At 38.2% G+C, this 23,342-nt stretch overlaps 1 protein-coding gene across 1 annotated transcript in view; it reads left to right on the top strand.

Moving 5' to 3' along the window:
- Positions 1 to 23,342, top strand: part of lamb2l (laminin, beta 2-like) — a 48,829-nt gene that overhangs the window by 992 nt on the left and 24,495 nt on the right. Inside the window, exon 2 of the mRNA XM_079803088.1 lies at positions 10,675 to 10,750. Within this exon, the coding sequence (XP_079659214.1) occupies positions 10,717 to 10,750 (34 nt within the window). The 5' untranslated portion in view covers positions 10,675 to 10,716. The remainder of the gene's footprint in view (positions 1 to 10,674; positions 10,751 to 23,342) is intronic.

Below are 23,342 nucleotides of genomic sequence, written 5' to 3' on the forward strand. Positions count from 1 at the left end.
CCAGTGAAACATCAGACACATCAGTATGGTATTGACCTTGATGTGGCTGTATCAGTAAAGACTATTTTATCTAAGATTATTTACACTCTCCTACATTCCCAAAGATCTGCATGTTTGCGCTCTTTTGCAGCACACTCTATAGAAGTGTTCCACATTTCATTTGTCAGTCAAATCTGCATGCATGCTCTGATGGTGATTATAGAATTTCTTGGACAAGCATAATTTGTTGAAGTAATGCAATAATCTTTATAAGTGTGTTTTAATGAATATTAAAGGGATAGTTTATCCAAAAATGAAAATTCTGTCATTAATTACTCACCCTCGTGTCGTTCCAAACATGTAAGACTTTGTTCATCTTTGAAACACAAATTAAGATCTTTTTGATGAAATTTGAGAGCTTTCTGTCCCTCTATTGACAGCTACGCAACTACCACTTTGACGCTTCAAAAAGTTCATAAAGAGATCATAAAACGAATTCATATATAAATTAAGCGGTTTAGTCCAAATTTTCTGAAGAGACTCAATCGCTTTATATGATGAATAGATTAAATTTAGGCTATTATTCACATACAAACATTCATCAACTCACACATCAGTTGTGGTAAACAGAAGCTCAAGCAGGTTCGCTTGACGTGCGAGAACCAATGAGGTTCATTCTCGCGTTACGCTGCACGTTTGAGCTTCCACAAGAGCCAATGAGGTTCATTCTCGCGTTACGCTGCACGTTTGAGCTTCCACAAGAGCCAATGAGGTTCATTCTCGCGTTATGCTGCACGTTTGAGCTTCCGCAAGAACCAATGAGATTCATTCTCGCCTTACGCTGCGCGTTTGAGCTTCCGCAAGAACCAATGAGGTTCATTCTCGTGTTACGCTGCACGTTTGAACTTCCGCAAGAACCAATGAGGTTCATTCTCGTGTTACGCTGCATGTTTGAGCTAGCCTAGAAATCTAGACGCACCCTAGCGGCAGAAAATGTATTTTGCCGCGAGTGTAGTCTAGCTACTCTCGGTAGACCTGAGAGCTGGAAAAACCAAACTCTGGTCAGGCCAATCACAGCGTGTGTAGAGTCGGTGGGCGGGCTTAACATAATGACGGCACGTCACGGCAGAGTTGCGGAGGTTCTGCATGCTACTCGTAAACAAAGCTGACGAACAGCGGCTTTGGCTGCGACTCTGGAAGACTTGGAGTTAATCTTTTCTTTGAGAAAAGAACAAAGAACGGCACTGAAGAAAAGAAGATATGTTCGAAGTTTTGCTGACCGGATACAGCGAAAGTCTATCAACTAACATTAGCTCGGCTTCACCTTCTTCTTCACTCTGGTTAGTTGTGGCACTCATGGCGCTATCCAATTGCATGCAGAGGGAATTTGAAAGACAACCGTTTATTGAGCCCAGTCAATGTTGAGTTTCCAGACCCAACATCTTGATGTGGGTCTGGCTTGTCAGGCTTCCACAAGAACCAATGAGGTTCATTCTCATGTTACGCTGCACGTTTGAGCTTCCACAAGAACCAATGAGGTTCATTTTCGTGTTACGCTGCACATTTGAGCTTCCACAAGAACCAATGAGGTTCATTCTTGCTTTACGCTGCACGTTTGAGCTTTAGCAAGAACCAATGAGGTTCATTCTCGCGTTACGCTGCGTTTGAGCTTCTGTTTATCTTCACTGATCAATGTTTATATGTTAATAAAAGCCTTAATTAAATAAAATTAAATCAAATCTGTTCATATAAAGCGATCGAGTCTCAAACAACTCAATTCATATGGATTAGTTTTACGATCTCTTTATGAACTTTTTGAAGCGTCAAAGTGGAAGTTGCATAGCTGTCAATGGAGTGACAGAAAGCTCTCAGATTTCATCAAAAATATTTTCATCTTAAAAAATATCTTAAAAAATAACAACATGAGGGTGAGTAGTTAATGACAGAATTTTCATTTTTGGGTGAACAATCCCTTTAAGGAGTGTAAGCTGACAGTCAGACAAGGCAAATCAGGGCGCAGAGTCATAAAGCATGGGAAACGATCCCTTTTTCTGAGTACAGCTTTAATCGGCTCTCTTTTGACCTTTAGCCTCATTGCTGTGGGTGACAGTGAAATATAAAGAGTTCCACGAGTCCTACACCTCTAAGAGGGCTTCAGGTTCTTCAGAGCTGTTAGCTGGTCTAGTAGAAACTGATAACTACACCGGTAAAGCAACAGAAATGAATATGAATGTAAACGGCTTTCTCCAGTTATTATAGAGCTAGTTGTGCCTAGCAATGCCACCTGCAAATCCTCCCTCCCAAACACAAATACTCTTGAGATTAGTTTAAACACATGTTTTGGAAATGCTAGATTACGTCTGAAGCCTCTGCAATAATTACTCGCAGCTGTAGGAAAAGCTGTCAAAATATATTCTGCATATCTGTCTCTCATGATAGCTCCACTGGCCGTTCATTCTCTCTGGAGCCTTATTTAAAATGTCAGTCCTGTGATTGCTTGGGAATTTCAGGGTTTTGAAGCAGCAAATGAGCAATCTCATCAGTCAGTTGAGGTATTCTTTACTGCCAGACATGATGAAAAGATGATGGATCTAAAGTTCTGCGTATAAGACATGATAATTGGCAAACGTACAAAGAATTTCTTTCTGGTGTGCTGTGATGTTTTTATAGTGAATTGCTATGAGCCACAAATGCCATTACAAGCTTATAGGGAATATATTAATGTGTAGCCATCACCGTCTTTTGCATAGCATGTTGTAGTGAAGAGAAAAGTACAGGTATTTGGTACCATGTACTAAAAAACAAAACAAAAAAAAATGTATTTTGTCTGAATTTAGTTACTCGTGTAATTCTTCTAAGCCCTCTAAAACCTAACATGAACAATTGTTTAACTGCAATTACAAATAACAAAAATATTTACAAATTACTTGTTTTTGTTGAAATGTTTCCCTTTTTAATATAGAGAATTGTGTGTTGGTTTCAATGGTTTGGGGAACACATATTCACTATTAACTAGGGATGTAACGATTTGACCAAAAATAAAAACCTTTATTAATTGAACATTTGACCTCGATTACGATTAATGAACGATTATTTTGTTTTTTTTTGTTTTTTTTTGTCCTCATAAGGTTTTTGAGTAAGTTCACTGATAAGGTTTGTACTATAAATATTTTCTACTATTAAAGGTGGATTTTTTTTCTAATTAAAAAGTGCATTTCTTTGTGATTTTAAAGTACTTGAAGGAAACGGTTGACTTTCAGCAGTTATTGTCTATGGGGCAGATTTCTGCTGGTTGTACATCAGATACAGATACATTAGCACATAGGCCTACATTACATTTATTTGAATGCATTAATGAGAGAGTGATTGTGTGTGTGTGAATTACTCGTACTGTCTCTATTCATTATGAAGCTGTGGTTTGTACTTACTGCAAAGGTATTAAAATGAATGCCTATAACGGTTGAGTTTCTTAGCTCCTTTACTTAACTCGTTTTAATGTTCAAACTGGCAGGGCTTAAACCACCGACAAATGACAAATTTTGTGAGGACGCACTTGATATAGGTCTGCCTTCAGGGGGCGCGTTTTCAGAGACGTGACACGGCTCGGCTCTGTGTCACAGAAAAAAGCTGACCACTGAACGGAGAAGTTTTCCGTATTGTTGTTTTTGAATAGTGCACAATCGCGTTAAATGTTGAAACTGGCAAGCCTTTAAACGCATTTACTTGACAAACTTTGATTGTGGGCATCTATAAACACAGATAACTGCTCCTGCATCTCTGTGTGTGCCTGCAAACTGCACTTGATGTGACTGACGGTGCGGAGTCACGTGAAAACCGAAATAACCGACATGGGAAAAATACGTCGGTTAGAGGTTCTGAATGTCGGTTTCGGTTATTTTTCGATTAATTGTACAGCCCTACTATTAACTATGACTTTTGCCTCAATAAACTCCAAATTTACAGCTTATTAATAGTTAGTAAGGTAGTTGTTGTAGTGGTAGGCTATGCTTAGATAAGTTTAGGTATGATTAAGGGATGTACAATATGGTCAAGAAAAAGATTAGCACATTAATACGTGCTTTATAAGTGCTAATAAAAAGCCAATATGTTAGTGAGACTGAGAATTGGTCCCCAAACTAAAGTGTTACCATTTCATGCCCTGGTGAATTGTCTCATCCCGTGTTTGGAGTAATGTAGCTCTCTCTGGCATTCTGAGAGTAATGCAGGGAATTGTATAGTTCCGGAACATCACTCGTCACTCTACTGAACATTCTGGAATGACCCTCTTAGAAAGACCTGGTCTTTTTCTCAATCTCTCATTCCCTGGAAGTTCAAAGGTGATCATCATGTTCAACATGAGGAATTCTTTAACATGTGATTGGTTCTTTGATCATGCACATACTGTATCTCTTCAGAACCCTGATGAGGCCTCAGGTTTCTCATCATCCTGCATGCATGAAATGAAAGAAACTTACTGCTATATTGTTACATGAAGGCACAGCTTTGTCTAAGGGATCTCAGTTTTCTGGAATTTCCAAAATCCATCGTAATTTAATGGTCAGTTTATTGATTAATGGCTAGCATGAGCATAATTAATAATAATAATACAGATTTAATAATAATACAGAAGCTTTCAATGAACTTTTATCAACTTTTATTGACACCTGAAATTAGTCTGTCTGTTTAGATGAAGTTGATTAAGTCTTGAAAAGCTTTTCTATGGCACTAGTAGACTTTCTCAGTTATTTGCGCAGTCTTCCAATGATTCCCTCTTATACTTAGCCAATTTTGATGTGATTGTTGTGATAATACATCAAAAACTGTCAGGGAGACTGATGGGTGATTCTTCTTAAATCAGGGATCTGGTCAAACACCATTGTAACTAAACTTTTAAATATTAGAATGCTTTTTTTTGTTGTATGAGAAAGAGCAGCTTTTTAATTGTGTTTATGGGAAAAATACACTATATTTTCAAAGGTATTGGGACACCCTTCTAAATCATTGACTTCAGGTGTTCCAATCACTTCCATGGCCATAGGTGTATAAAATCAAGCACCTAGGCATGCAGACTGCTTCTATAAACATTTGTGAAAGAATGGGTCTGTAACGGGGTTTGTTGATATATGGGAAGAAGGAGACAGGAACCGGCAAACTTTTATGGGTTTGGCGGTTGCCAGGAGAACGGTACTTGGTACTTTGGTGTGGAGGAACTTGACTGGCCTGCACAGAGTCCTGACCTTAGCCCGATAGAACACCTTTGGGATGAATTAGAGTGGAGACTGCGAGCCAGGCCTTCTCGTCCAACATCAGTGCCTGACCTCACAAATGCGCTTCTAGTAGAATGGTCAAACATTCTCATAAACACACTCCTTAACCTTGTGGAAAGCCTTCCAAGATATAACAGAGTTGAAGCTGTTATAGCTGCAATGGATGGGCCAACTCCATATTAAACCCTACAGATTAAGAAAGGGATGTCATTAAAGTTCATGTGCATGTAAAGGCAGGCATCCCCAAACTTTTGGCAATAGATTTTCAAGCAACAAGAACTTTCAGTTTCCCTGACTGCCTGTATGGAAACATCACCGAATGTCACATTTCATGTGCTTAAGTTACTCAGTGGGTTATCATTGATAGTGATTATTTGATGAGCATAATTCAAATCAAGTTTATGTATTGCGCTTTTCACAATGCAGATTGCTTCAAAGCAGCTTTGCAGAAAATGCTTGTTTCAATGTTATAGTTCAAAATGTATCAAAGTGTATCAAAGTAATGACCATATGGCAGTAGTATACAGCTGTAATATATGTTAACATCATGTACTCAGTTGAGCTAACACAACAAATTACAACTTGTTCTCATAATGATTACAATGTAAGGATAATATCACAATATTAGGATAATATTGGAAAGTTTTTTGGTATTTATCCAAGGCTGCCATCATCTAAAATCTTTGCAATTGTCTGTCATCTGAAAACATTGCAAAGGCTGGTACAAATTAAAACAAGTAACACAGCCGATTAGCATAATCAACCGAATTATTAGCTAATTAATTGATTGTTGATTCGGATAGTCATTGACCACTTAAATGTGCGTTTGTGTGCGTTTAATGGGAACAGGAAGTGTTAGGAAGTGCAATAGCTCTGTGACTGAATCTGAAGGTGAGCACAGGTTTTAAGTTTACATTTGGCTATTGTTTGGTCTTACTCCGGAAAAGCCAGAGGGAGTGAGCTCACGTGAGAGCACTCAGGTTGTCTGGTTAGAGATTAACCTTGGTAATAAATGGTCTTAGAAACCAGGTACAGTATCCACAGCCTGCTGTTCTGCATTAAGATTCAATATCCTTCTTACAGCAATGTGATTATATACGTAAAGCAGGCATGCTCTTATGGATTAGTTTAATTTTGGAAGGTTGTGAACCACAAGGCCATAGCTCAAGGTCTTTTGAGCTGATTTCATCTCAGCCTGCTCTACAGTGGTGTTGTGATAATACAGTGTGCGAATCCTATGTGTACCGTGCTAACTTGTTTTATACGGTTGTGTTAAGCAAATCAGAAAGACTGCTGGTGTAATCTTCCCTAATGCAAGGGTAAGCACACTTGGGTTTGGACTTTGTCTGTACATGTCTCCCATGTTAACCACAGTCGTGTTTTTATGTTCATCCTAACAAGTACCATGTGATAATATTATAGTACAGTTTTTTCCCTCTAGTTTTTTTTAAAGATTGCAATGGATTCCACTATTATTGTTGGTTGCACAAACCGACCCATCCCAAACTCACAGCATTATTTGAGCCACTTTGCAACTCTCCACAAAAACAGAATTCAACTCATATATCTGTAGCCTGCATGGTTTCACACAGCCAGACATAGCAAACGTAAGTGCCATGGAATGGAAAGCAGTCAAATCAGATATATCTGCGATTTCATGTCCCTACACACAACAATAAGTGTGTGTGCGTATATCTTTGGTAGCTAATTTTTTGAACAAAGCTGATTCTAAAGTATCCTGTGTGCGGACTTTTATAGATTGTCACATTTAGTCATTTGAAATGTTTTAAAAAATAAAACCAGTCCTGCAGCTGACATTTTCAAGCAGTAAGTGTAGGTGTTTTTCTATTGCTATGAGTTGATTACCTAATACTGAATATGATGAGTGCGGTCCTATTTTTCATATTGTCTGAATGTTTTTTTAATGTGATACCAAATCCGCAAAGTGTTGCAAATGGTGATTTTTGTGTTTTGTTCTAAATGTCACTGTGTTGTATGTTCTTAAATTTCAGTTTGATCTTTGTGAAGTTTAGACGTTACATAACTCAGTTCAAATCAGTCAAATTATCCCATTAGTCACTCAATTTCAGCTCAACTCAATAATTGATTCAGTTCTGCTGAGTTCTTTAAATATTTAGCTTAGATGATTTATCTACTCTATTCTCAGGTTAAACCTCTCTGAAACCCACCAGTAGACAATAGAACTCATAGACTGAGATATGTTGTACCTGCCTTGTTCAGTCTCTTGTTTATCAGCATATATCTACCGGTATATATATTTTCTGATATGATAAGGAGTGAGAAAAACTGTCAAATACTGCAGTTCATTCAGGTAATGTTGCCGTCAAATGATTTACTTCAGTACAAAAGAAATAAATGAATTAATTACTCTTCCAGACATTTTCCTAATACATAAGTTACAGATAACCATAATAACAAAGCAATTGAGATGGTGAGGTGGCATTCCACTCTCACCTATCTCGGGGAATAGATGGTTTACCACGTTTCACACCCATCTGCACTTGTTCATGAGTCACTCATCCGCAGTGTGAGTGCAAATTTGTAGTCTTTGTCTTCATGTGGTCAGGCTGGCCTTCACTCTGCTGATGTTTGCAGATGAAGTCATTTAGCTGCTGTCTTAAAGGGATAGTTCACCCAAAAATTCAAATGATCCCATAGCCATCCTAGGTTTATATGACATTGTTCTTTCAGATGAATACAATCTGAGTTATATAAAAAAATGTCCTGGCTCTTCCAAGCTTTATAATGGCAGCCAAAATGTTAATCCCAAAAAAGTGCATCCATCCATTATAAAAGTAATCCACACAGTTCCAGGGGTTTAATTTGTAAGAAAAATATCCATATTTAACACGTTATACAGTAAAATATCTAGCAGACAGCCTTCTGTATTCAACTTGTGAAAAAGCATAACTGGCGCGAAGATTATGTCGGACGTAGCGTAAGCGTTTTGAACTGTGAGAGGCGTTACACTTCCTGCGTAGGTTGAATAAGTTTAACTCCGATTGTATTCGTCTGAAAGAAGAATGTCATATACACCTATGATGGCTTGAGGGTGAGCAAATCATTTTTGGGTGAAGTTTCCCTTTAAAAGCTCTGTGCGCCCTACATGATTGAGTAAGTTGCTATCTCAGATATGCTGACAGCCTATTGAACACTGAAGATCAGTGCCAGTTTAGTCTCTTTATTTAGTGTGTGAATGTGTAAGGAGTGTTTTAATATGTTATACATTAATATTGATCTCTGTAATATTTCACTTGTGTTAGTAACGTAAACATTTTATACAGAATTTAGTGTATTGTTTGCTAGTGATCAGAGTCAGCCAGTAAAACAAATCTGCAGGCCCATTTTTTAAAATATATTTTCTTATTTATTTTTATATGTAAAATAGCTTAGCTAGTGCTCCGAATTGGCATAGATAGATAGAGGGTAGAGGGTGTGTGTGGTCAGAGAAAGCCAAAGCATCACTGCCCTCCCCTCTGTACCCCTTAACCAGCTCAACGCCCCCCTAAAGAATGGTTCAGTGCATTCCGTCAGCCTGGAGACCGGCTCCCCCTTTCAAACAGTGGCTTTCAGAGTGACAGCTGCATTTGAATAAGAATCACTCTCCATTCACCCCATTGCTGCGCTGAGGGCGGGGGAACCGTTCTCTGTCCACTCTGATTGGCCTAAGCCATTCCTTCTGTTTTTGTCCGGAAAGGCCAGTTGTGCCTGTAGAGTTTTTTTTTTTGGTTCTTAACTTTACACATTCACACATTTTTATACACCCCAAGTCTCACACACAACCAGTCTTTCTCTTTTTGTGCCTGCAAGGGAGCCTTTCTCAGAGGATCCAGAGGATATTTATCAACTTGTGTGGTTGCGTGAGTACTATATTGTTCTTGTATTTTACATATAATGCTTTAGATAAAGAATCAGAGGGTCTTTGGTGCTTTGGTTGGTCTACACAGATGCAGGTGATGCGCAGGTCATGCTGGCTTTATCTGTTGTCTTGCCAGCCAGTTTTAACTCTGCAAATCCTGTCTTCATCCTGTTATTCACTTTATCTGTCTTTTGTCATTCTTCTTTGATTTGACAATGTCATCATGATGTGCTGTTTATCTATGAGGCATCATACCTTAGTGTCCTGGTATGGTCTAGACTGAGACTTTAAGGACTGTGACGTTTGATTTAATGTCCCATACGACAGTCAATTCTTTCATTTCAGATTTTTTAAGGGGTTTAAAATCATGAAATTATGTAAAAAGTTTTTTTTAGAAGGTTTTAAGTTAGCATTAAGTTATGTTTGCGGCTCTATGTATTATAGCCAATATATTGACTGATATAACATCAGGTTTGTTCTCTATAGTAGTTGAGTGAGTGTGAAAGGATTTAGTGGCAGTGAAATATGGAGTGGAAGCTGTGTGGGAAACGGAGGCTGTGGCATTGTGTGGTGGATCTGACCTGTCACTCCTCTCACCAGCACACTGAAGAGCCTGCAGCCAGGGGCCCGACACTCCTCTCTTGAGCTCACACTCATGGTCCCATCAGACAAAAGCTGCATGGCTTCACTCTCACCTCCTCGCTTCAAATCTTTAATATTCATTTGGTGAAATGTCTAGTGCGCTAATATATTCAAAATATAATACTGCGGAGACATAGCCGAGTGGGCAAGTGCTCTGACATATGGTGTGGTTGTGCTTCGGGCGACCCGAGTCCCTGTCCCCTCCCTTCTCTCCTGTGATTTCCTGTCTGTCCTTTCTAAATAAAGGCAAAAAAGCCCCAAATAATATAACTTTAGAAAGTATATAGTACAGATATATTATTATATTGGATAAGATAGATATATTTTTGTATTAACAGCACTATAACTGTTTACATTAATTTATGTTATTATTATTTATATAATATTATTAACAGAAACTGGAAGTTTATGTCTTGATTGTATGTTTTATATCATTCATTTTATTAACATTAATATTTATCATATTAATAATATATTGACCCCCAAGTTGAGAACCACTGGTATAGTGTAGTTCATGCTGGATTGATGCAATAATAGGACTTATAACTGTCAATAGTCTATTCTTAATTAAATCTCTGACTGACCATGAATCTGGTTAAGTGCTGTTTTTTTTTTTTTTTTTTCATTTAGCCTATTGTATAGTTAATGTAAACAAATAGTACAAACAGTATAGAACCATTGAAGATCATTTTAAATCGTTTGTAATGGTTTCTGTCCAATTAACAAATAAATATTGCGAAAATGATATCGCTATATTTCATTCTAAGAATGCCTGTTTCACATTCAGATGCTGTTTTAAATGTCTTGTGAATGCACTGTATGAATAGCTTAAGCACCTAATACTACATTTTGTTTGTAAGCTGCTGATCCACATTAATCTTTTTCTTATTTTTCTTTGTATTTCAGGCCTCTGGAAATCAGCTGCTCATGTTCGTTTGATAGCCCACAATGAAGGCCAAATATTTCGGTGTTCTGCTTCTGGGTAAGTCACAGATTAAACTGAATGGATTTCTGCATAAACTAGAGTATGGTGGTCATATCTTTACCATCCAAGAGTTAGTTCACCCAAAAATGAAAATTCTGTTATTTACTCACCCTCAAGTTGTTCCAAACCTGTATGGAACTCAGAAGAAGCTATTTTGAAGAATGTGGGTAACCAAACAGTTGAGAGTTAACTAAACGGTAGCCATTGACTTCCATAGTAAAAATATACTATGGAAGTCCATGGCTACTGCCATTCTTTGGCTACCCACATTCTTCAAAATATGTTCTTCTGTGTTCAGCAGAAGAAAGAAAAACATACAGGTTTGGAACAACATGAGGGTGAGTAAATTATGACAGAATTTTCATTTTTGGTTGAACTAAACCTTTAAGGGGATCATAAAGTGACTGATGACAACACACACAATCCCATGTCATTATCAAAGACTGACTCTCCAGTGAGGTAAGCAGGGGATAAGCTTCTTAAATAAAGTGAAGTTCAAACACACAGACCCCCACCTGCCCCCCACCGGGGAGGTCTTTCACAGTAGCTCCCACGAGAACCCTTTTCAATGAAACAATCTAGACTTAAGCAAACGAAAACATGACCAACCTGTTACCCCTCTCTCTTCTTTAGCAGTAGTCCCTGGGCTTTCTCTCTCTGAAGAGCAGCAATCAGAGGCATTGTGTTTGCTTTCCGTTGCTTCTTTGTGTTTAAAAATAAAGGTATATGCATTATGGAGAGGAAATTGGACACCTGCGGCAAACTCTGCTAAACAAGGCAAGGAATATTTTGGTTGATATTTACAACCAAAAACATACAAAGAGATACATGGCGCAAATTCAAGTTAAAAAGTTAAACTTTTTGTTGCACTGCTCTGCGTCTCATTTTTAAATGCAAAAACATGTTCTGTGTTTTTCTATGTAAACATGCTCTAGATGGACATGTTTGACCATGCTCATGTCTCGTGTCTTTTGTAGTCTCATTCCCCATTCAAGTTAAAAGTAATTCAACAATTTAAAAAAACATCTATAAAAGTGTTTTTTGTGTTTTTTAATTCCACAACCCTGTATCTCACGTTTTTAAATGCAAAAATATGCTCTGTATTGTTTTTCTATGTAAACATGCACTAGATGGACTCTTATGCTGTTGTGTGTTACATTTCAATTTTTACAAAATGCGGCGTTCAAGTTAAAAAAACGTGTCTGTAGTCTTGCATTTTAAAACTAAAACTTAGAGTGCCAAAATGCTGCAAATGTATAAAGCTTTTGCAATTCAGTTCAACCAGGTGCTTAATGCACTAAAGCAGTGCTGCGCTGTATTTAACTTAAGTTATTGGCACGTTTCCTTTTATGCTAATTGAACTCATTATAGATTCAATGCTATTTGCCTGCTGCACATTGCACCTGTGGAAACAAAAACTGCTTTTTCTTGATCAGGGTAGTTGTAATTTGATGGGCTAACAGTTAGTACACATGCTTATGTTCTGACACTTGTAGTCCTGGTGCTCATGCGTGGGATGCAGGTGCCAGTCATTTTAACTCTCTGCAATATGTATTGAATCAAAAGAGAGGGAGAAACTGAACAAGAGGGAGAGAAGTGGAGACTAAGAGGAGCAGGATTTCAATAGTGAGGGTGCTTCACTGAGGATGGAATGAGAACAGTGCTGAGGATGGCCATTAGTTTTGACATGTGAGAAAGAGGGGGATCAACACGCTAATTTTGGCCCATTATTCTCATTGTAGCACAGCGCAATTATCAGTGCATTTTATATTATTTTATCAGGATCCTTATATGCTCAATCACTAGTCATTTAGCTAGATGCCTAAATGCATATCCCCTGTTGAAAGTGCACTTAAAAGATTAAATGTCTGTAAAATGGACAGGAAAAACACGGCAACACTGGCTCTGTTCCAAACCCTAGTGAGCTGTCTATCAAGATGGCATGTTTAGACATCATACTGTAGTTGCATTACATTCCCTTGTAATGCAAAGGCTGTTATGAACAGCATTCAGCAAAATTATGCTGCTTTAGTTAGAGCTATAAAAGGCCTTGTGTGTATATATGGTGCAGCTGCGCCTCGGCGAACCCCAGATCAAGAACCGAGTTACCTCTGAAATTGTATACTGTCTGAGTAGGTACTAATAGCCTACTACTTGCCAGTAGCCATATCACCATGTAGCCAAAGACTAGTTTACCACTGAAGCTAAGCAGGGTTGAGCCTGTTCAGTACCTGGATGGGAGACCTCTTGGAAAACTAGCTTGCTGCTGGAAGAGATGTTAGAGAGGCCAGCAGGGGTGCTCACCCTGTGGTCTGTGTGGGTCCTAATGCCCCAGTATAGTGATGGGGACACTATACTGTCAATAAGCACCTTCCTTCGGATGAGACGTTAAAGGGTTAGTTCACCCAAAAATGAAAATTCTGTCATTAATTACCTACCTGTAAGACCTTTGTTTATCTTCGGAACACAAATTAAGATATTTTGTTGAAATCCGATGGCTCAGAAAGGCCTCAATTGGCAGCAATGTATTTTGCACTCACAAGACCCATAAAGGTACTAAAGACGTCGTTATAAAGTACATCTCACTACAGTGGTTCTACAATAATTTTATTAAGCGACGAGAAAAGTTTTTGTGCGCAAAAGACAAAAACTAAATAACGACTTTATTCAACAAGTGCTTGTCTTCCGTCTAGGCCTCTGATGTGAACTCACAAAGCACCACGACGCATGCGCGAGAATATGACGTAGCGCCGGCGTTCGGGCATCCAGGAAATGCACACTTTAGCCCCATTTTGACCACTACGCCAAGACCTAAAGCACGATCAATGTAGAATTTAGCAGCTTAGATACAGCGTGTCTTCCTCTGCTTGTAAACAAAGCTCCTCGCTTCTGGGTCATGTGTCAGAACGCCGGCTCTATTCTCGCGCATGCGTTGTGGTGCTTCGTGAGTTCACGTCGGAGGCCTAGACGGAAGACAAGCACTTGTTGAATAAAGTCGTTATTTTGTTTTGTTTTTTGCACACAAAAACTATTCTCGTCGCTTCATAAAATTATTGTAGAACCACTGTAGTGAGATGGACTTTGTAACGACGTCTTTAATACCTTTTATGGGTCTTGTGAGTGTAAATTTCGTTGCTGCCAATGGAGGCCTTTCTGAGCCATCAGATTTCAACAAAAATATCTTAATTTGTGTTCTGAAAATGAACAAAGGTCTTATGGGTGTCAAACGACATGAGGGTAAGTAATTAATGACATAATTTTTTTTTTCTTTTTTGCATTTTTGGGTGAACTAACCCTTTAAACCGAGGTCCTGACTCTCTGTGGTCATTACAAATCCCAAGATGTCCTTCGGGGAAAAAAAATAGGGGTGTAACCCCGGCATCTTGGCCAAATTTGCCCATTGGCCTCTGTCCATCATTCAGTCTCCTCTCCACCAATCAGCTGGTGTGTGGTGGGCATTCTTGCGCAATATGGCTTCCGTCGCATCATCCAGATGACCTTTCATGTTCCCAGCTCCCATTTTTTCCCTACCAATTCTCATACTCTTCTTTCCGATTAAAGGGAAACAAAATTCACCCAAAATGCTAGGTACCTCATTTTAGTTTAATTCTGAGGTAGCAATAAATGTATCATATGGCAATCCCATAATACATTACACCAAATAAAAAATACATCCAAGATAATGTGGTGATTTATAAATATATTTTATTCAGTACTGAAGTGTTGATAATAAAATGTGTGTTTGAGTGCTTTTAATTGACTTCTTAGGCTATTGTGTTATTAGCTTAGCGACACATGCTAACATCAGACATTAGAAGAAATGCATTAGCCAAGTCCCTCTGATGTTCTGTTCAGTGTGAATATGCAAGATATGAAGATATTATCTGCTTTTTTTGAATGTTGATGCCTTGTTTCTGTGGATCAGAAAGCTGTGTTTAAAGGTTCAGCCAGAATTTAGAGCATGAGAGGAATGCTGTGGAAATGATAACAGTCTCAGGTGTGTGATTTCTATACGTGGCTTTTAAAAGATATTTTAAGTAGTGGCTGGGAAGCCTGGTTTGATGAAGGGGTGTTAAATAAGCTTCCAGTGTGAAGGAGTCAACTTCACTCTCTCATTTTCATTATGTTTTCTGTAAGATCTCTTTTCTTAGTGTTTAATATTAGACTATTACATAGCAGTTTAATATTTTTATGAAATGTGGACAATGGAATTTCTGCTGACATTATAATATTCTATTCACAATAATGGGACACCTGAATGAGCCTGCATGTTTAATCTAATTAAAACTGAACTTGCTATTTAGCCTAGTGTGATTTATAAAATCACTACGGCTGTGATTTTAAATAAATAAATATATGTGCTGCGTGTTTTAAAGTGAAGTGCCGCACTGTGTTCTTTTACAAGCGAGCAGCTCCATGATCTGGGGTTTTCAGCCGGCCGGTATCTCAGAACGGCTTGATTCACAGTAGATATTACTGCACTCAAACTCCATCTCTGTGTCTGCTCTGAGTTTAGGTCGCTTATAATGTGCATTTGGGAACGCAACATACGCCAACCATCTTCCCATACATGTAACAAAAAGAGCTGTCTGTCAACAAAAGAGAAGTTTAAGGGTCCCCTGTGGTTTTCAGCCAAAATAAAAACTTGATGATTTAACGTTGAAGTATTGTTATTGTCATATTAATAGATAATCACAATATTTTGGACCAAATTGCGCATCCCTCCAAACAAGCACAGCAAACCAAGATCGCATTTTAAATTGATTAAATTAAATTAGACTTCCCCACCCAAAAAATCGTGCAGTCCGACACCTGAGGTTACTCACCTAAAGTGTGTGACAAATTTTATAGCATTTTAAAATAAACATAAAACATGACCTGAAAAAAGCGGATGGCATGACACAGGCTACTATAAAAAGCTTCATGACAGGAAGTTGGTTTGTTTGCTTGTTGTTTAGGGCAAGATATACTCATGACTTTATAACATAAGATGGACACCTTAATAAGTTTGTCCACTGTTTACCAGGAATGTAAATGCTAATCATCACCTATAACACGTTTTACAGTTATTTTTTTTGGCACAAACACAAGTTCATTATCTGGAGCTGTGGGCTCTGTGCCCATTGTACTCTCTTTACTCCATGTGGGTCAGTGAGACCGTGTGTTAATGATTGTACAAGGAATATGATCAAGGTGTGTGAGCATGTGCCATTGTAATGGAATGTCTATATGTGTCTTAGGGCATGTGTACTTTGTGAACTCTGTCCTGTTTTGGAATAAACTTCATGTAGACAAAACCTATAGGTCTGCTAGCTTTAGGCTTTATTGGGTGCATTGCTTATACCTACTCCTTCATAAGCGCTTCATTGTACCATCAGTTTTATCAGTATTATCTGTGGAGGAACATTCTACTGTAGTATGATCTGTCAATAGTTAGATTGTGATTGTTTGACTTCAAACATCAATGACTGCCTTGCTTTGCCTGTGCCTGTAGGTTCACTATCTGATTTTTCACATTCCAGTTGAGGGTTTGACAGTGCATTGTCTATGCTAGCCCACCTTTTATTCTTAAATCAGTGAAATCAAAATTGATACTTTTTTTTTTTATGGAATATTGCATTTAAAAAAAGAAATTATCTGTGCACATCATTATTATTTTTAAATTATAAATACAATTAGACAAAATCCCCTCTCCCTTGCAGTGACATCTCTTCTCTTTGATGACGTGTTTAAATGCTTTTTATTATCGCATATGTGATTTTGTGTGTATTGCTGTATTCTGCACTATGTTTCTATGTTTTTATAAGCCATTTTATACAATACAGCCATTTTATACAGTATGTGTGTATGTGAATATATATGTATGTATATTTCAACTGTATAAAATGGCTGTATATACATTGTATAAAATGGCTTCTCGGACAAGAAACAGTGCAGAATACAGCAATATACACAAAATCACAATATATTAGTGCTGTTAAACGATTAATCGCATACAAAATAAAAGTTTGTGTTTACATAATATATGTGTGTGCACTATGTATAATTAATATGTGTATATATAAAGACATATATATATAGCTGCAATATTCTGATAATTATTTTCATGCTATGGATGGTAATTAATAAAATGGCTATTTAATTTCCACTCAATTTTGTCTAAATAGATAAAAAAATAAAACACAAACTAAAATCAGTCATTTTAAATGCTTTAAACATTCAAATGTACAATATCAAAAATGGATATTCATTTTGCGTTTTGCTTAATTAATTTTAAATATTAACTTTAAAGTGAGCATTCAATGATAGAAAAATGTGATCTAAATGTAAAAATAGAGGAAATTAGTATGCACAAATAAATATCCATTACTACCTGATAAATACACGATAAATACAAGAAGTCTAATATACACCGATTACCGCAATAGTACCAATATGTTGTGCTTCTTGGGTCTTTATAAAAACAATCATATTGCTTATAGGCGATGGCAGATACATCAGTCACTTCTGCGGTGGTCTCCGCTTCCTTGCGACATGCAGTGCAGCACGTGTGGCGGCTTGTCGTGGACTCGTGGAATGCCATTCCTTAGCTACAGATGGGCATTTTGTAAGACCCGTGTAAGATACTTTTACACCTGGAATTTTTCTCTTAATGAATGACATTTTCCTGGCTTGGTATTCCTGTACTGTTCACTTTGCAGATGCACATCTGCCTCTGGAACCGCTTGTATTGTAAATGTGGCATGTAGGAAAAGGGTGTGTGTGTTAGCTTATACAGTTTGGGGGTGTGCTAGAAAATGCAGGGACACGCAGCCATGCACCTGCCTCAACATTAAATAGCAGATGTTTAAATGTAATTGTGTAATTAAATAATTTGAAAAAGCTTGACATTTGTTTGTGATTACAAACTGGAATGCCTTTGTTTTTTTCTACATGGCCTCAAACTATTAGATAACAGCAGTATTTGTGTTTAGATGTGTTTAATTATAGTTAATAAAGTTAAAGGTGAACTATGTAGGATTTTTGCAGTAAAATATCCAGAAACCACTAGGCCAGTGTTATATATTTTGTTCAGTTGAGTACTTAGAATATCCCAAATGTTTCCAACTATTTGTAAATCGTGAGAAATTGCTATTTAAACCAAGGAACCGGGACGTGTGAGCTATGCATGTGAGGGAGGCGCCTGTCGATTGCGTCATATCTGCGTCACCCTCGGTTTCCGGTTTTATTCAGTGAAACGCTTTACTCTCACTGCAGTGTGAACAAGTGTCATAGCAGCCGTCGAGCGAACGTCATAACTTCCTTTTCAACACACTCAGATATATCTAATACGATAAACAGAGTTGCGTTACCTCATACTCATGACTGGAAAAGAGGAAGTGGCGCCGGCAACCGTGTCATAATAAAAGTCCCGCCGGTGACTATGCCATAATAACAGTCCCGCTCTTCAATCGCTCCTGCGGCCTTGCTCAGCTCCACAACACTCAGTCCTGCTCTGCTTCATACTACAGTCATGTTAATAATCGCATCCATGAACATGATTTCTGCCCAGATCCTATCCTGACTGTTTTCCACCGGCTGTGAGGTGAAGACCACATGTCCCAAGATTCTGCGCTCAAACGTGGCGTCATCAAACTACGCCTTTGTTTTGAACGGGCGACCTCTAGTGGACGTAAAAGTTACATAGTGTAGCTTTAAGAAATGTAAAGTTTAAGCAGAACTTGCAGATTTTTATTTTATAATCATACATTTTAATTAATCTGAACTTGAAATATTTGAGTAAGCTAATTCACACATTTAACTTAAAAGTTAACTTATCATGTTATCTCCAAAATTTTAAGGAGTGGAAAATTGACTAGCTAATTCAATAAATGCCACCTTGCTAATTGGTTACACAATACTTTGGTGGCATTAGCATAGAAAAGCACTTGCTGAATGAGGACAGCAATATAATGCATTTAACATATATCTGTTCTTAAACTAAGCTCATGCTCCACTTGTCACCTTGATGTTAACCCTACAAAAAAAATACAATAAAACAGAAACTCTTCTAAACTAGCGTAACAAAACATTAAACACTACTAAATTTCCCACTTAACGTTAATCTTACACACAAAAAACATAATATAACACTTAATTTTGGCCTTTACTGTCCCTTTTGAGTGTCACGGCAAAGCATGCTGGGAAATAGAAATCCCCCAAATCCACCCACTCCTTCTTTTTAAAATCCCCATAAATCATAAGCAGTGTCTCAGAATAAGCCGTTTGCAGATTCTGGGCAATGTGATGTCACATTTTACAGGCCCCGCCCACGAGTGTTAATGGACACCTTCGTATTAGCAAAGACCCAGCCCTCAGAGAGCAGTACACAGTCCGCCATGTGTATCTTATCGCCAGAGCATTAACAGCAGCATTCAAGTAAGAAATGTTATCTTAATAAAGCTACTAAAGTTCATTCAGTCAAGAGCAGTGATTGATTTTCTCTTTCTCTTTTGTTGTTTGATTCATATTAACAGCATATATAGCAGTAGGTACTGTATATTACACAGCTTTCACTTTAATACACAGATCTAATATACACACTGGATTTCTGTACTTGCTGCATACATGCAGACATAACCAACTTTTTTCATGTGAACTTTGTGTGTTTCTGACATATCCTTGTGTTTCTGACATATCCTTGTGTGTATTTTGACATTTTCAGTTTTCATTTGCGTGTTCACCATAGACTGTAAAATAAATATGGACGTAGTGTCCGTGTCACCACCCATAGGATTCTGAAGAGCAGTTTTGAAGCGTAAAGTAGGGTCGAGCTGGCCGTTGCCATCTTGGCAGCACGTCATCACGCGTCACTCCCGGATAACAGAAAATGGGCAAAGAGGCGGGATGTGGGTGGAGCTGAGGTGATGCGATGATTAACAGACAGCAGACAAACGGCAATCCACCGGTCACTCAAAGTGGCCACTCCCATAATTATGCAGAACTTTAAGGCTTTATATAATGTAAACGAATGAGTTATAAAAAAAATCTCCCCCCTCACAGTTGTCATGAAGGGCAAAATTAGCCGTATAGACCAAAACCACAATTTGTACCAGGCTGTAAACATGTTTTTTTCCATGGCATTTTAACATGGAGCTCAATGAGATTCTGCTCCCTTTTGGAGCTTGTCTCTAGCGGCCAGTTGATTAATTGCAGTTTAAATCACTTCCGTATTGGCTTCAAGATAAACTGGGGGAGGTTGCCTCTTGAGCTATCAAACCCAAAATGTGGCATTTTCAAAATGTTATATTGAATGATCTGTTTGGAATTTTGATCTGAAACTTCACAGACACACTTTGGGGACACCTGAGACTTATATTACATCTTGTAAAAAGGGGCATAATAGGGGCCCTTTAAAATGTGTCAGTTTTGAGAACTCAAAAGAATAATAAAGTTCTAAATACTCATAAAAATTTGTTTGTTTGAACTAATTTGTTTAATTTGAGTTGACTACTCAAACCAATTAATTATTTTGAACATTAGGGGTTCCAGTGTTGTCTTGAAAGACTTGAATGGATGGAATAATCTAGTTCTTGTACATATTTTCTTTCATTTTTCTATTGGTGACGCCTCTTTCGCTCTCTTACTCTATTAGTCTTTTTCACATTTGTTTTGACACTTTGAAGAAAAGAAAAGAATGTGTGGAGACTCAATAACTGACTATACCAAAACAAAGTCGAAACCTATTCTTGCCTACCCTTCAGCTCCCCAAACACACACTCTCATGATCACGTTTTCACCCTTGCTAGTCTGAACATGAGAAGTCATGTAGAAAAAGTGTTAAATGCATCCTTTACCTCAGGGAATTGTTATGATGGATGCAGCACAGGTCTTATAAGGCAAAAAACTCTTTTTGGAGAATTAGCATTTTCTTGTGTGTGTGGCCTGTAAAGACCAGATCCGCACTCTGTGCTTATGAAAGTTCTTCAGACATCCGTCCTGTAATTAGCAAGCTGAACTCTCAACAGATTGCCTTTGAAATATCCCCTGTCTACTTAGAAAACTAGCGAGAATGTGAATGAAAGATATTTGCAAAAAAAATTTTCACGGGAATCCCCACCTCTCACACTTGCAAACATAAACCGTACACAAAGACACACACACAAACACACACACATAGAGGTAAACAATCCATTGAGAAATATATACCTTTGTAAAAATAAATTTTATTTTGTAAAACTGTTTAATTTTTTTATATTTATATAATATTTTAAATAACTTATTAAAATATTATAAGCCGATTAGTGCTGATTGAGGCCCGGTGGGTTTCATATGTTCGGTGTACAGGTAAAGCATGACTGTTTGATGTATGTGGACCCACATTCCAAAGATCACTACCTTTATTCCTTCATTATGTGGCTTTTACAGTATGTGAGTTAACCAGAAAACCTTTCAGTGCCCTCACACACCAGATACACTTGAGCACCTTGATGCAATCAAATGGAATTCATGGCACTTGTTTTCATTTTTTGGGTTTCAATATTGTTATGAACTTTATAGGCTTATCTGCACTCTTGTGCAAAGAACAGTGTTGAGTAATTGAATGACTTACTATATAAACAAAATATTGGATGCATATTTTATACTCACGTAAAGGGATATGTATATAGCAAATCTCAACTGCTTGATTGTTTACATCATTGCAAAATACACTATATTGGCAAAAGTTTTGGGACGCCTGCCTTTACATGCACATGAACTTTAATGACATCCCATTCATAATTCGTAGGGTTTAATATGGAGTTGGCCCACCCTTTGAAGCTTATAACAGCTTCATCTCTTCTGGGAAGGCTTTCCACAAGGTTTAGGATTGTGTTTATGGGAATGTTTGACCATTCTACTAGAAGCGCATTTGTGAGGTCAGGCACTGATGTTGGACGAGAAGGCCTGGCTCGCAGTGTCCGCTCTAATTCACCCCAAAGGTGTCCTATCGGGTTAAGGTCAGGCCAGTCAAGTTCCTCCACACCATACTTGCTCATCCATGTCTTTATGGACCTTGCTTTGTGCACTGGTGCGCAGTCATGTTGAAACAGGAGGGGGCCACAATGTCACAAAATGAATGTCTTGGTATGCTGAAGCATTAAGAGTTCCTTTCACTGGAACTAAGGGGCCAAGCCCAACCCCTGAAAACAACCCCACACCATAATCCCCCCTCCACCAAACTTTACACGTGGCACAATGCAGTCAGGCAAGTACCATTCTCCGGGCAACCGCCAAACCCAGACTCGTCCATCGGATTGCCAGACAGAGAAGTGTGATTCGTCACTCCCGAGAACATGTCTCCACTGCTATAGAGTCCAGTGGTGGTCTGCTTTACACCACTGCATCTAACGCTTTGCGTTGCACTTGGTGATTTAAGGGCTTGGATGTAGCTGCTCGGCCATGGAAACCCATTCCATGAAGCTCTCTACGCATTGTTATTGAGCTAATCCGAAGGCCACATGAAGTTTGGAGATCTGTAGCTATTGACTCTGCAGAAAGTTGGCGATTTTACTTGACATTGACTTTGTGGCTGAGTTACTGTTGTTCCCAATTGCTTCCACTTTGTTATAATACCACTAACAGTTGACCGTGGAATATTTAATAGTGAGGAAATGTCACGAATGGACTTATTGCACAGGTGGCAACCTATCATGGTACCATGCTTGATTTCACAGAGCTCATGAGAGCGACCCATTCTTTCACAAATGTTAGTAGAAGCGTCTGCATGCCTACGTGCTTGATTTTATACACCTTTGTCCATGGAAGTGATTGGAACACCTGAAGTCAATGATTTGGAGGGGTGTCCCAATACTTTTGGCAATATAATGTATAAACCATATTATCACCCAGCTCTAATCATCTACAACCCCAAATCAGAAAAAGTTGGGACAGTATGGAAAACGCAAATAAAAAAAAAGAAAAAGAAGTGATTTCTAAATTTACTTTGACTTGTATTTCATTGCAGACAAAATGAATAAAATATATTTCATGTTTTGTCTGGTCAACTTCATGTCATTTGTAAATATGCATCCTTTCCTGTCATTCAGACCTGCAACACATTTAAAAAAAAGTTGGGACAGTAAAGCATTTACCACTTTGTAATGTTGCCATTCCTTTTCACAACACTTAAAAGACGTTTAGGGACTGAAGACACCAAGTTATAAAGTGTTTCAGGTGTAATGTTGTCCCATTCTTCTTGCAAACAAGTCTTAAGGTGGGCAACAGTACGGGGTCTTCGTTGTCGCATTTTGCGCTTCAAAATGCGCAACACATTCTCTATTGGAGACAGGTCGGGACTGCAGGCAGGCCAGTCAAGTACCCGTACCCTCTTCCTCTGCAGCCAGGACTTTGTAATGTGTGCAGAATGTGGTTTTGCATTGTCTTGTTGAAATATGCATGGACGTCCCTGGAAAATATGTCTTCTTGAAGGCAGCATATTATGCTCCAAAATCTTGAAATGTACTTTTCAGCATTAATGGTGCCTTCACAGAAGTGCAAGATACCTTTGCCAAGGGCACTGACACAACCCCATACCATGACAGACCCTGGCATTTGGACTTGTTGCTGG

This window comes from Gobio gobio (genome assembly GCF_949357685.1).
Source record: "Gobio gobio genome assembly, chromosome: 21".
Lineage (NCBI taxonomy): Eukaryota > Metazoa > Chordata > Actinopteri > Cypriniformes > Gobionidae > Gobio > Gobio gobio.